Source organism: Mytilus galloprovincialis, chromosome 2 (genome assembly GCF_965363235.1).
Source record: "Mytilus galloprovincialis chromosome 2, xbMytGall1.hap1.1, whole genome shotgun sequence".
Taxonomy (NCBI): Eukaryota; Metazoa; Mollusca; class Bivalvia; order Mytilida; family Mytilidae; genus Mytilus; species Mytilus galloprovincialis.
In genome coordinates, this window is record NC_134839.1 from 29,336,197 (window position 1) to 29,351,171 (window position 14,975).

The window sequence follows — 14,975 nt, forward strand, 5'->3', positions numbered from 1 at the left end:
TTAATTCACAAGCTTTTGAATAGTAAAGGCCCAAGTGAGATTACAGTAAATGCCCAACTTTTTGAATAGTAAAGGCCCAAGTGAGATTACAGTAAATGCACAAGCTACGGAATAGTAAAGACCCAAATGAGATTACAGTAAATGCACAAGCTACTGAATAGTAAAGGCCCAAGTGAGATTATAGTAAATGCGCAAGGTATTGAATAGTAAAGGCCCAAGGAAGATTACAGTAAATGCTCAAGCTATTGAATAGTAAAGGCCCAAAGGAGATTACAGTAAAGGCCCAAAGTGAGTTGACAGTAAATGCACTAGCGATTGTACGATAAAGGCCCAAGTAAGATTACAGTAAAGGCGCTAGCTATTGTAGTCATTAAGCTTACCGACGTTTAAAATAATCTTTTTTAATTTATACTAGGACACTGGCGTTTAATTCTTTAACATGGTATGCTTTTTCATTTTTTACCAGTGGCGGGGCCATCAAATGCTAAAAATCAAAATGAAAATCTATATATCTTCTGCTATTTTTTAAATTCATATAAGGGTTACTCGATCTCAAGGCGTGATGTAGACTTGATTTACGAAGACTTTTAGTGTATTTAAACTGATGGATTAAAAATATAATACACAAATCAATGAAAAATTAATAAATAGTCCTTTCAAATGTCACTAATCGGTAATAATGGAACAAGAACAAATCAGAAAAGATTCAAATTTAATCGACAAAAATAGAAACCTCTGGTGCAAAACATTATAATAATAACATATATTTACAATTATAAACAATAATAATATTAAATACAAATTGTAACAACACAAATTTGTAAAAAGCACCAATAAAACATTGGATAAATAACAGCAATGGTTTGGATCAAATTATACAATAATAAATCACATATTAAGTACTTGCAAGTTAAAATATGAATAAAATGTACTATGTTTTACCTGATAAGCTTTTCATATAAGTTGTTCTGTAACCGGTACATTATATGAAAGAGCATGTGCTCGTTTTTGTTATTTTAGTGGTGAAAAAGTGGCATTTTTTTCAAATCCATCAAGTGTTTAAAGAAAAGAAATAGATAAAGTAATTTAATGATAAGTTTTTGCTATCAATAAAAACTATGCAAAAAATTATAGGATAATGAAAATCCCTTTTTTATTTTTCTTATTCACTGCAATTCGATTTATAATCGATTTTTCTTCATAACACTATTGGAACAGTTTTGTGTCAGGAGCACATCCATATAAATGAAATTACTGTAACGTAATCATGCACGAATGGAACGTATTTGAGATATGTTAACTGCATACATTAAAGTAAGAATGACGTTTCTAAACAAACCGAAAACTGACAATTGAAAATTTGTAACAATCACGTTTGTCATAGAATTTTGGTTGAAACCCGTCTCAATCAATATCCACAAAAAGATATGAAACAGAACTTCTATATATATACAAACGGTCAACCACGTCATTTTGTTTATAAAATCTAGGATGGTAATTTACTCTCGTTAGATAATTTTCATGCAGTAATGTATGCATACAGTAGAGGATGATATCCCATTTGACTCATAGGAGTCCATCCAATTGGATATAGTTGTATGTGATTCTAGCTATGGTGTTTGTCCGTTTATGTCCGATCGTATGATATCACCACTGATGATGGCATGCTACTTTATTCTGATAAATATGTTATGCCTTGTAAATGTGAAATTGAACACTTGAATAGAATTGTGGTAACACGTTTATTTGTTAATTTCATTCATGGAGTGACCGGTAGAAAAATTGGCAGTCGCACATTAATAAAACGCAAAATATTTAACATGTATGGTAAATGAAACATAACACAAATATGAACAGACACACGATGAGAACCCGTAACTTGAACCTGTAAATATTAAAATGTAAGAACAGCAACATTGCTGACACCAAAGGGAAAGAAAAGCAACACCAAATATCACTCTGTTGAGTCTCATTTGTGCTAATTACAACACAAAATATAATTCAATTTATCATTTCTAAGGAGCTTTTACAATATCTTAGAAGAATTTACAAACATTATAATATAAATTTTTAATTGCAATACGTTTTCTTTTGTATATGTAATGATATAAATTCTTAGAGATCATGTGCTTCAGAGACACATAAAGGCATATATCAGGTCATGACATTTACATTTAAACCTTAACGCCTTGAAAGGAAGATATTGTCTAAGTAATAAACATGACAGTCATATGTATATATGTTCCAGACCGTATGAGTATTTGGACCGTACGCGTACGGTCTGGACCGTATGCGTACTTTTTCAAAATACTCATACGGTCGGACCGTACGCGTACGGTCTGACTAATATTATGAAGTTGGTCAAGTTTATTAGATACAAATGCACATTACAGATCAATATAACTCTCAAATTAATATAAAAAAGTTCAATTGTAATTGAAATAAAAACTTTATATTCTAACTATTTAAAAAAATCACGCTAATCAACTCCGTTAATCTCTTGTATTTAGCATGTCGATCAGTTATACATTAATTAAATTATGATCACTGACATTGAAGATATCTGAAGTAAACATAATATGGGAGGACAGTTGTTTAAGAATGTTTAGCAACTTTACCCCAAAAAAATGCAAATGCAAAGGAACATGCATGAACTGCAAACATGTACATTTTTAAATGTAAAAAATATTACGTTAATTGTTGTAGCAAGTGTCACCTTGGGCGAGAGTGCCAAAATAGGATTCAGATATACAATTAAACAAATGTTTAATTTCAATTGTTCGTTTGTTCAGTTTATCCATCTAATTGTTATAATAATAACAATTTGTAAAACTAAAAATAAAGATTGTGATAAATTGTTTAAATATAACCCATATGATCCAATCACATGTATGGTCAGCTCGTTCTGGACCATATGCGTACGGTCCAAATACTCACATGGTCTGGAACATATATATAAATATGTAGGACTCAAATCTATGGCAGTTTTCAAATCTATAACAGATTCCTAATTTATAGCAAATGTGACGTTACAAACGTCAAACATATAAAATCTGTGGTAGATTTTTTGTTTTCTCCTAATCTATAGCAGATCTGTAAATTGCGTACTTTTCCGGGATAGAGTTACGTATGACGTCAAAATTGAATAACGCCATATAACATTGTCACAGTCGCATACGATGGAGGAATCCATTTGAAATCCATTCCAGATGAAGGCATTTTCCTCGATAACAATATGTGGATGGTTTAAAGGAAGATATGACCTATTATCATGAAGTATGAAAGACGGATGAAATGCGCTTTACAGGTCGAACCTAGATGAATAAGGGCTACGAAATTTGTCATAGATTTGGAAACAACAAAGACCGCCAAAGATTAGGAAACTATAAAACTAGCCATAGATTAGGATTGTAAACACTCTGTTATAGATTTGGGATGTCATAGATTAGGAATCTGCCATGGATTTGGAACCCACCATTGTTTAGAGTCCTACATATTTATCTATCTACTGTAATACTTTATATGCACATATGGTATGTTTGTCCTTGAAACAACCATCACACAGAAAATAAGTAACGCAGATTTAAGCAGTTAACTTTTACTCCTTCAAATATTAGAAAATTCCTTGCCGTATAGCCGGATATTAAAGGTCCCGACATATCTTGTTTTTTTCTTTTTTAAAGTTAGACAAATCGATACTTTTAGATAACACATATACAATATTTTAATAAACATCGATTAGACAGCAATTCAGGGACAAAAAAAAACAAAACAAGGGGGACGTTTGCATTTGTTGTTAACAGAGCAATTGATCCTGGACACATAGAGTAAGAATACTTAGTTATTTAACGAACAATCAATTCCGTCATGTTTATATTGAACTTTTTGTTTTCACTAAAAGCAGAGGTTTGCAATATTTACTAATTAACACTTGAAAGAGCTATTAAAGAAACGAAAATACTTATTCTTTATAAATCTGCCTCATTAGCATATACAGCTTCGATTTAGGTATGATGTTCTTAATTGAATCAGCATGGAAATAGGAAAAATATATAATTGTTATTGTAATAAAATCTAAAGACGTTGTAATTGTAATTGAATGAGAACAACATTAAAGTATTGAATTCTTGCAAAAATGACATGTGGAAAGTAACAACTACATAATATCCCGTCTAAACCGAAGTTAGATCGAGTTAAACACATCCTCAGTATACAAAGATTCATTTTATAAAGAACAATCATTGTAATTGTGATCATGTACATGTGATGTGTACATAAACCAAAGGTGTATAGGTTGAACGGGATTTATTTTACAAGGATTTCACAGCACTTTGTTTCTACAGTTTTCATAAATTGTATTTGGTATAGATATGTTCATTATTATTTCAAGCTGTTTATATAATGTAATAAAATTGAGAATGACAATGTCTTTAAAATAAACATTCTGATATATTCGATAGCCCTACACAGGTCACAACCCCAAAAAATTCAAGAATAAGTATATATTTTTCTATTCATGTAAGAATTCCAGTGCTATAATTCCTGAAATAACAAATATTTTCCTTCGACTTTCATCAACTTTCAATCACGGATTAATCCAATTGTTTCATAGAAAAACAACAGATCTCTTTTGTTCTCAGTTGCATCAGAAATACATAAAATGTATGTTTACACATAATCCAAAACAAACTGTAGATATATCTCAGTTAAGTTATAACACTGTAAGGGTTGTTTCTCTATATCACGATATCACTGAATATAGTTCAAAGTTGTTCATTCTTGTTACTCTATATCGTCTAATATTTCTTTATATCACAGATTGTGTTCATATCAGATTTTTGACAAGTGGTTTATACGATTGTTATCAATGACCAATGTCATTTTCGCCAACTCCCTTGCAGTTTGTCTATATTTACATTATTCCTAGATTGGTGTTGATAAATATGCAGGTTTGTGTTTTGTGTTAGCTAAAGGATACACTCTGAAATAACACGAAAATATTTGTATACGATGCATAAATCTTGATTAGCTTAAAATGTTTACATGAAAATATTAAAGAAACTTTCAAAATGTAATTGTACGACTTCTTATACAATGTCTGTATCAACATCTGAATACACAACATGGCCTATGTATTTTTGATACGGGCTTTCTGGTGGACTCGAATCTGACGGTTTTAAAATTGTAATTCCTGAATCTGAACTGGATGAATCGTGTCTCTCTTTCGTCTGAAATTTATAAATAATCATCCGTAAGTGTGGTATTTATTCATTAAGTTCTCGTGATTTCCCGTGAGAATTGCATTTTGTATAGCTGTAGCAATGTAGCAGTAAATGTCTACACAGTTAAATTTTATTTTTATACAAATAGAAATTTATCTTCATTGTGTTTCTTAATGTGGACTGGTTGTTTAGCTGGTCTACCTATACCAATTTCGAAAATATTTGTACGATATTTTTAAGTCTTTGTTCCCTTGTTGTAAATGTTCAATGAAAGTAACTTTATATTAACCAAAATGTAAAGGCAAACCGTATAATACAATATTATATAACATAAAATGCATGCCAGAGTCATATCAAATTGATTTATATTAAGACTCGCAAAAGATTTAGAAAATTAAGATGATCTGTGTTTAAATCGTAATTTATTGTTTAAATTATTTCAATAGTTTCTGTGATGTAATTTATGTTTACACTTACTTGTTCTAAATAAATTGGTGGATGAAGTCCACCTTTAGACCGCACCAATGGACTGCGTTTTACTTGTGTCTTATCTCCATTTGTAATTGGGGCAAGTAATGGAGTCGACGACGGTTTTCTCTGATTTAACCTGTCATTACTAATGTGGCCGGCAAGGCACGATAGAGGAATTTTGTATATAGTCGATTGACTGGAACCTGAAATACAAACTGCAATCATGAATAACCAACACAAGCACATAACATATAGAGGATGAAGTGTGTAAGTGTGTTTTTGCTGCAACAGAGACAACAGATAATTCCAGGATGGATTTAGTAAGCATGGGTTGTGATGGCTTAATTTAGAAGAAAACAATTATGTTAATATGCACTGTTGTTCATGATTATATTTATGAATATAAATTTCATTATACTGTGATCTTTATGAAAAGAGTCATAATGAGTGACCTATTACAGTAATTTTTTACACAATATGCAAGAATGAGATGAACATTTTCACTTCTAACAAATCCTGACTAAGTGGTATAATTAATGGAATTAAATCATTTCTTTGCTTTGTAAAGCATTGAAATTTTTATTTACCAGTATTAACACATAAGTTAACAGTTATGATTAAAACAGGAAGATTTACAACCTGATTTACCGAAAGATCATATATACTATATACAATAACTTGTGTAACTAATGCCAGAAACTGACAACGCAGACAAACGGATTATCTAAAACACTTACCTAATTCAATACTAAAAACGAAACCCCAACACATCGAAATAGTATACACAGGTTGTTATATACCTTTAAGCAAAAATTTATTTCTATACCCTTTTCGGCTAGAGTAATATTTAAAACTGAAATAGTTGTTACTATAGTTAAATATTTTAATGATTTAATTTATCATAGTGCATTTAATAATGCTAAATACGACAATCGACTTACTTCATACAGTCGTAAAGAGAGACGTTGGGTCACTTATGCAGTAACCACATTTCCAGTCCTTAATTCAGGAAAATGAACTTTATTTCGGCTCTCTCTCATGTAATGCATAACCGTACAGCTTAAGACAATGTTTAGATCCGTCGTATCATAATGAACAACACAAGCATCTTTCAATGAATTCATCATAGATAATAGGATTTAAATTGTGTCTACAAAGGATGCTTCAATAATACACGTAGTTCGACTCAAACGAACACCGGAAGTTCGACAATCTAAGGGACACAACTCTTGCTTAGCTTGGTAAAGCTAAAATAAATCCGGGTGAATATGACAAGGGGATCGATATTCTAGTATCAGACCGATGTATTTGTATGTCACAGTCTTTTATTATTATAATGACTGTTATTTTTACTTATTCAATTGTTTCAATTAAAAAAAAAAATCCCATGGCTTTTCCAAGAGAGTAATTTCCAATCGACAGTTTCGTAATTCAGGTCGCTAATAGCTGACAAAATTGTTTATTCTCGGATACAAGAGATTTAAGAAAATTTTGATTTCTATTCATTTTGTTTTATCTCACTCTTTGTTTTCGAAAAAACATATAATAAGATTAAAGACGCCGTTTGAGTAGTTTTTAGGTGATCATCAACGGAAGCCATAATCCTCACTTTATACACACCCAAGCTCATTAGTGTAAATCACAAATTAATTGTTTTGTAAACAATTAAAATACTTTTTCATGAACATTAACAATTTATCACTAATTATTTATAAAAATTCTACAAAAGATAATCTTAGGAAAACACTCATGGAAATAGCATGTCATAAATCAATACAGTGGTCAGTGACCGGAAATTTAATTACACGTGTATTGTCAGATAAACTCTTCAATCCATTTAAATCCCGGAACTCATGTTTTGACATATGTGTATTAGTTCGAGATAAAAAATGATTTTTGAATGCTTTTGTTAACCTTGGGACCGTAAATTTAGTTCGACTCAACCGAAATTTCGACTCATCAAATTTCGACTCATTAGGAGTCGAATTACATACTTTTGTATGGAATAAAGTTCGGGACCACGTGAAAACTTCGACTCATCCGAAATTTCGAGTCAACCGAGTTCGAGACAACGAGAGTTAACTGTACTAATATTCGATTGAACAAAAATATTAAGGTACGACGTAAAGGAGCACTGAGAACCCAAAATTTTTAAATTTTGCTAACCAAAACTACGGTATTCCTTTTCTTGGGTAAAATATACCGTGAATTTTACAATATAAATATCAATGACTTGTTTTACTTCTGTCTAATTTATGTTCACCGAACTTGATAATACTAATTTTTCATCTAATATTGATAAAATATATAATGAATAAAAACAACTTACATGATGGTGATGATAGGGTTATTGATGAGTGGTCTTTATCTTTTCTGTCAGTTGCTGAACTCCCAAAGTAGATATCATTCTTAAAAATAGAACACCGTGCATCATAATTTTTCACTTTCATCAGTTTCGTAATACAAGTTGAAATTATTAACATTAATAGTCCAAATAAAATTGGGAATGGAAATGGTAAATATGTTTAAGAAACAACAACCCGACAAAAGAGCAAACAAGAGCCATCCAATATCTATGTTGATATGAAAACCATGAAAAAGAATTATAATATTGATACAATGTTTTTTGGGATAATTTAAAATGAAAGGTTTTATGAGAATTCTTCAATCTATAAACAGTTTCCAACATATGTCCCAATGGTTAATCTTCCCTTGCTTACCATTTTTATTTTATACAGTTCTAGCTTTTTATTTGAACGTAGGAAATACTATAAAGTGTCCTTTAAGGATAGTTATCTTAATGATGTTTATGAAAGAAGTTACACTGATAGTTGTGTAGATCATATATTGCTGATCAATCTAACTTATGATCATATCTGTCTAGTTATAAATGTTTTCCGGATAACAGACAGAAACGCTAAAAAGGTCATCAATCTGTGAGAAATGACAATTGTCCGAACTGATAACGCCAGTCACATTAACATATATGTAGATCTTGCATAGCTGACCAATTTTATTGTCTAACACTTTTGTCCTGACGAAGGAATATTAGAAAAGTCAAGGTATTCTGTTTATGAAACTAATCAGTTTTAACCCCGACTAACAAATAACGTATAGAATCGTAATAAAACTTACTTTATTAAATAATATTTTACTAACATTATCAACGTACCTTCGATGTAATGAGGCTAATATCAGGCATGGTCATGGTATGAACTAAATTCCCATTGATTATTAGTCGAATTTCAATTGTGTCTTGTGTAAAAGCAAGCACATACGGAAAGGCACATACTGAAAACAAAAACTTGGATTTATAGTTTCTAATGAAATATTTTATATACAAATAATGATATAAAGAAAGGAATTTTATTAGCAAAAATTGACCACTGATCTTCATTCATATTTAATTTTTCAAAACTTGTGCTAGACTTCAAATATTTTTAAAGCATTTCAAAATCACAGTAAGGCCTTCAACACGGAGGAAAAATCTAACTACAAGTTGACGAAGGCCGCTACTATAATATACATTGTATATTGTTAACCATTTTAAGTGGTCATCCGTCTCTCTTCAATCCAATAACATGTCGAAAGAGTATCGTCCACTTATGTTACCGCAAATGACTTTATGGGTAATAATACAGGAACATCTTAATAGTGAATTTATTTTTAATGTCTTAACTACAATTCGTCCCCTTTTAACAAATGTGACAAACCGAACAAGACTTAATACCTGGTTTGTACTACATGAGTAACACGAAAGCTGCCACAAGTGGTGTAGGATCTGCTTAACCATCAGGAACACCTGCAATCACCCAATTTATTTATGGGGTTCGTGTTGCTCAGTTTTCTGTGTTGTGTTTTTTTCGTACGATTGTTTGTCTGTTGATAATGTTTGTTTAGCCATTGTTTTGTCAGTTTGTTGTCGACTGAACAATTTGAATATATCTCTGGTATATTGCGCAACTCTCTTATTCTAATATTTTTTTAAGAGAGTCAATAAACAGTACAGAATTTCGACCAATAGAAATTAATCTTTTAAAATTTAAAGAGGGGCGAAAGATATAAGAGGGTTATTTATCCAGAACCAGAACAATTTGTTTTCATATGTAAACCAGCTGATATATGTACTTACCAATAGACTTCGGTTCCGAGTTCCAATGAAAATCAAAATCATTCGATATTTCTTCGGACAATTTTTGAAAATGACTTTCATCTAAAACATAAAACAGTTTGATTATTTTAACAGACGATTCAAGTTCACCATATTGAAGCAAATATATATCAACCTTTACTAAGGTACTTTTGATCGTATTTGCAACTTTTTTAGGGAACATTGTTTTATAAATGGTTGGCGAGAAAAAAATTACTGGTGAAAAGTATTGTCTGAACATTTTTAATGAATAAGATGCATGCATATATGGTTCTGTTTTCGCTGATATTCAAAATGAAACAGATTGATTACAACTTGTTTGATGTATAATTGATGTAAATGACGTAAAGATTCCTCACATGGTTGCATGTGAAGCAACCCATCATTTGCAAGACACCAATATTGTATTTGAATTCCAAAAAATATATTTGTGAAACGTTTTTGAATTCAGAAAACCAATTACTTACAATTATAACTCAATAATAATTCAACTTCTTCGTCTTCACATATATCTAATGCTGACACCAGTGTTACCTATAGAATACCTTGCCTATTATATTTTGACAAACATAACACTATAAAACAAGATTGATATTCATGCATTATAGTAATACATAAGTAAGATTTTAAAATTATAGTTTCAGAGCATTTTCAATCCAAACATGTGGATTTCACATGTAGATCAGGATCTGCATACTCCTCTGGAGCACATGAGATTATTCCCCTTTTTGGTACGGTTAGTAATACTCAGTCTGTAGTTTTCTTTCTTGTGTTTTATAGACTATTGTTTATCTGTTGGTTTTTTTTTTTGGAACAATGGATTGGTCAGTTTATTCTTGACTTATGAGTTTAAATGCCCGCTTAGTATCTTTCATCTCTCTTTCACCATATTTAAGAATATCAAGAAAGAAAAATTGTAGGAAAAAAACGATTACGCATAAGTTATACTTTTATTCATGTAAAATAAGAATTGGGAACTTATCCGGTAAGTCACTACAATTCGGACACGAACATATAATAAAAAAATCGTACGGTGCATTTTCTGTTAAATCAAGGTCAAAGGTCATAAATAAACATTCCAATTTTTGCGATTACTAAACAAAAAGCCATTTTCTAATTCTTGTACCATAAAATTTTTCAAAAGATCATATTAACTTTATGGAACATGATACATTATTTTCAAATCAAACAAAAAAATAGAGGTTAGATGCGCAATATTTCCCGAAAATTGAAATTTATCGCAAATCTTTAAAAAATGAAAAAATGTTCCAAAAGCAAAATATATCTTAGGGAATCGATATTTGTATGCTAAAAAAATAGATAAATGTATATGTTTTAGGTCAGGGAATATTTGTGTTGAATTTTAAGATGCAATAATTAATTATTGTTCATAGAACAGCCTTCTATTGAAGTGTTTGCAGTTGCCCAAAAATCTGCCAACTGCAAATAGCGATCTTTTTGTTATTCTATGTTAAGATAGCACATCGCTTATTGTCAATATCAGGGAGGAGAATGATTTTCCATAATAAAAATAGGGGTATTTAAAGTTCGAAAAGAATATATACGAGCTAATTGAGGTAAAAATGTGTTTTTACGAAGTCAAACGTATTAACTTTTTGTAATCATGTTTAAATGCAAACATGACTTTGCGACTAAATCGTAGGTAACATTGAAAAAAGTAACCTTGCTTAGAAACACTTGGTTGTCTGAAGCGGGATGTAAACGAACAAAATATAATGCTGCTGCTTCTTATTTAGTCTAAAATCGTGTTAGTAATATTAAGTGTGTTTAGAAGTTTAATCGCTTTAATTATTTGAATAAAAGATGCTTTGAGTATTTTCAACATAAACTTTTAAAATACAAATGCAGGTTATTGTGTATGTAAAACACTATAAGCAGTTGTGAAATAAAAAAATGAAAAACTTGAATACCCTTCCTGACCTCATAAGATCATTCGCTGTTTAGGCAGTGATAGTTTTCATGGTGTGCTGTATTTTGTGAACTGTTGTTCGTCTCTTAGACTTTAATTTTATTTTGTTCATGGTTTTAATTAAGTTTATCTGATTTATGGTTTAAGATGTTGATTGTGCGTTTGGTATTAATTTACTTTAAAGACATTAACTTGCAGTAAGGAAAATCGGCAAAAAATCGCCTCAAAGTAAAGTGAAGAAGAATAACGCAATAAGACAAATATCCTCGAAAATAACTAAATTTGCTCACGGTGATGTATATATAGAACCAAATCGTTATTATGATACATTTAGCTACAATGATCTACAATTTTTAAACCTTTGACTACTTGAATAGTGACGAAATATATCAAAGGGACATCAAACTCATAATTGAAAACGAACTGACAAAATGGCCAAAAAAAACGAACAGGACAAAGCAACAGTATACAAAACACAACATATAAAACTACAGATTGAGTAACAAAAACCCCCCAAAAATATTTGGGGTGAATTCAGGGACTCTAAAAGGGTAAGCAGATCATGTTCCACATGTAACACCCGTCTTGTGGCTCATTTAATTCGTAACTCGGTGCAAAGCCTTAGTAGGTAGGTGTCATTCAAGGCAGATATGACGGTATTTTGGTAACGTCGATTGGAACTTATCAGTCGTCATCTGGCGAAACAAATATTTTATAATTATCAACAAACTCGTAGTGGCGTCCATAAAATTTTCAAAGGGATGATTCCAACTTTGCATTTGAACTCTGGTTTAAAACCATGTTCAAACCACCACTTTTCTTCAAATGTCCTGTACAAAGTCAGGCGTATGGCAGTTGGTATCGAGTAATCTGTTTCTTTGTATGTTGGCGTTTGTTTTTGTCGCAGTTCAGTGCTTCTGTTATATCGTTGTGTTCCTCTTGTATATATATAGTTGATGCGTTTTCCTCGGTTTTGGTTTGTGACCCGGATTTGTTTAAGTTTCTAGTAAATCGATTAATGACTATTGAATAGCGGTATACTATAGTTGCCTTTAATTAACATCTTCATTGTGAGCAGTTACGCACTATCACGAAAATAAATCGTGAACGTACATGCAAGCTCTGGAAAATTTTATCAACGTGGAGAAATATACTCCACAAGAAGATGCCGCGAAATCGAGTTACAATTAGGTTTTTAGTGTTTAGATAAATAGTTTCATTTAATTTCGCAGGCAGTACGTCGACTGAGCATGCAAAGACAAATTAAGGAAATACAAAACCCTACATTTATACAACATATCATAAATATTTCCGACTTGTTATTGTCTCAGAGGAGTTGAGGCTCAATGAAATCGGTCTCCTCCTTTAGTAGTTAAGATATGCAGGCGTTGCTATAATGTTGCTACATAGAAACGACTGATTTATAATTTGGTAGTAAGGAATGTTTTTATTGGTTGATTTATGCTCATCTCTATTGTCGCTAAACTTGTTCACAACCAACCCTCATCGTCGTTTTCAAGATACGTGATAGAGTAAACTATATCTGTTGAGTCTTTTATTTTCAATTTCAATGGAAATTATGAGTCCAACATTGTCACAAATTTGGCACTTATTCAGTGAGATGACATCATCTATATAGTTGAAAGTGAAGTTTAAAGATAATGGTGCTTCTTTCCAGTCGTCATCAGAAACTCTTGCATGAATTCATCCTCGTATGAAAAAATGGACTAGTCCTTCAAGCTATTCAGGAAGTCTAGTTGTAACTAGAATTGTTGCGTATTAAGGGAGTTTTTTTCCTTCAAAATTATTATTATTTGCTGAATTAATGCATTTAAACAATGAACAATGCAATTTAATCAATCAAGAAGTAAAGTTTTATAATTTGTTTCCTGGTTTTTTAATTCTTTTTAATTTCAATTTTCATCAATTAATTTTCTATTTATTTTTGTCTAGATTGTCAATTTCTTTTTTTATGGTTCACATTAAATAAATAAAAGGGGTTTTCACTACATCAATATATATTATGAAGCTACAAATCAAACAATTAAAAAAGTCGAAAGATGTTCATTTCAGTCGGGTAGTTTCAATGCAGATTGCAATCTCTTAGTTTCGCCCCCTTTATTTCAAGCAATAGTATGATTTGCGCACATAATCTTTTACTTTGAATTTTTCAGATTCTTAAGAATTTGTTTATTAAATCTTATTTTGACCACATACAATGTTTAAATTGCAAGAAATGCTTAAAAGCTTTTTTTCGCAGATGGCGGTATTTGGGGCAACTGTATGAGTTGTTTTAATTTGCTGTTTGATTAGAAGTAAGCATAATTTTAGGAAATTTATGATGTCAAAAACTTCTTTGATAGTCATTACAGGGTTTTACTTAGTTTAAAGTGATTAGCAGTTGCATCAGAAAGAAAAATTTGTGTTTTTGCACATTTTATTAACTTTTACTCGAATTTCAGGAAGCATGTGCTGTCTATCAAAAACACGCTTTAAATATATAAAAATACATTTGATTAATGACTGTTAATCTCTGTGCTTAAAGTTTAAATTGTTTGCATATGTGAATTAAGTATATAAAAGTCATATTATGCAATCAAGCTGAAATCTTAGATAATATGCCCTTATTGGGCCTTTGATCTTGATTTGACGGAAATTGCACCGTACGATTTTTTTACGACCAGGTAAAACAGATAGTACAGATTTGTAGCTATCAAATGATATATAATTTAGCCGTGTGTTAGGTAGGTGCATTAAAAATTTAATTTCATGGTTAAAGTCACTCGCCTATAACACTATATCTATCAGAGAATAAAGTTTCAGAACCTTATCAAAACCTAGTTTAACTCTGATCCAAGGCTTCAACAAACAAATAGAATAAGTTGAAAATAAAAGACCATGGCGACGATAATAAAAATGAAAAGGCAGTTCAAAAGCACTCCTTAATAGAACTAATAATTGAGCAACACGAACCAAACAAAAAAAAATCGGCGAAGATCCACAATATTCGTATTACTTTTGTTCAATCCAATGATGAACCATAGCCGATGAGAAGGCATCACCGACTAGCGGATTGTTATAGTTGTAATGGTATATACGTTATCATTTTTTTATTTGTATAAACTCTTTGGTTTAATTCAAGTGGTTTTACTGTTCATATAAATCCAATACTTATAGAATCCCAATTCCCTTCTCGAGCTGT

General features: G+C 31.0%; 1 protein-coding gene across 4 annotated transcripts in view; it reads right to left on the minus strand.

The window, feature by feature from the left end:
* Nucleotides 1–700: 700 nt before the first annotated feature.
* The window catches only part of LOC143063325 (GTPase-activating Rap/Ran-GAP domain-like protein 3), a 244,878-nt gene continuing 230,603 nt past the window's right edge, over nt 701–14,975 (minus strand). For 2 of the 4 annotated variants that reach the window (XM_076235404.1, XM_076235405.1), the window contains exons 23-28: nt 10,311–10,377; nt 9,826–9,906; nt 8,866–8,984; nt 8,023–8,101; nt 5,700–5,896; nt 4,993–5,228 (exon numbers count right to left, since the gene is read on the minus strand). In XM_076235404.1, the coding sequence (XP_076091519.1) occupies nt 5,088–5,228; nt 5,700–5,896; nt 8,023–8,101; nt 8,866–8,984; nt 9,826–9,906; nt 10,311–10,377 (684 nt within the window). In that variant the 3' untranslated portion in view covers nt 4,993–5,087. The other 2 variants (XM_076235403.1, XM_076235402.1) reach the window with 2 other exon arrangements.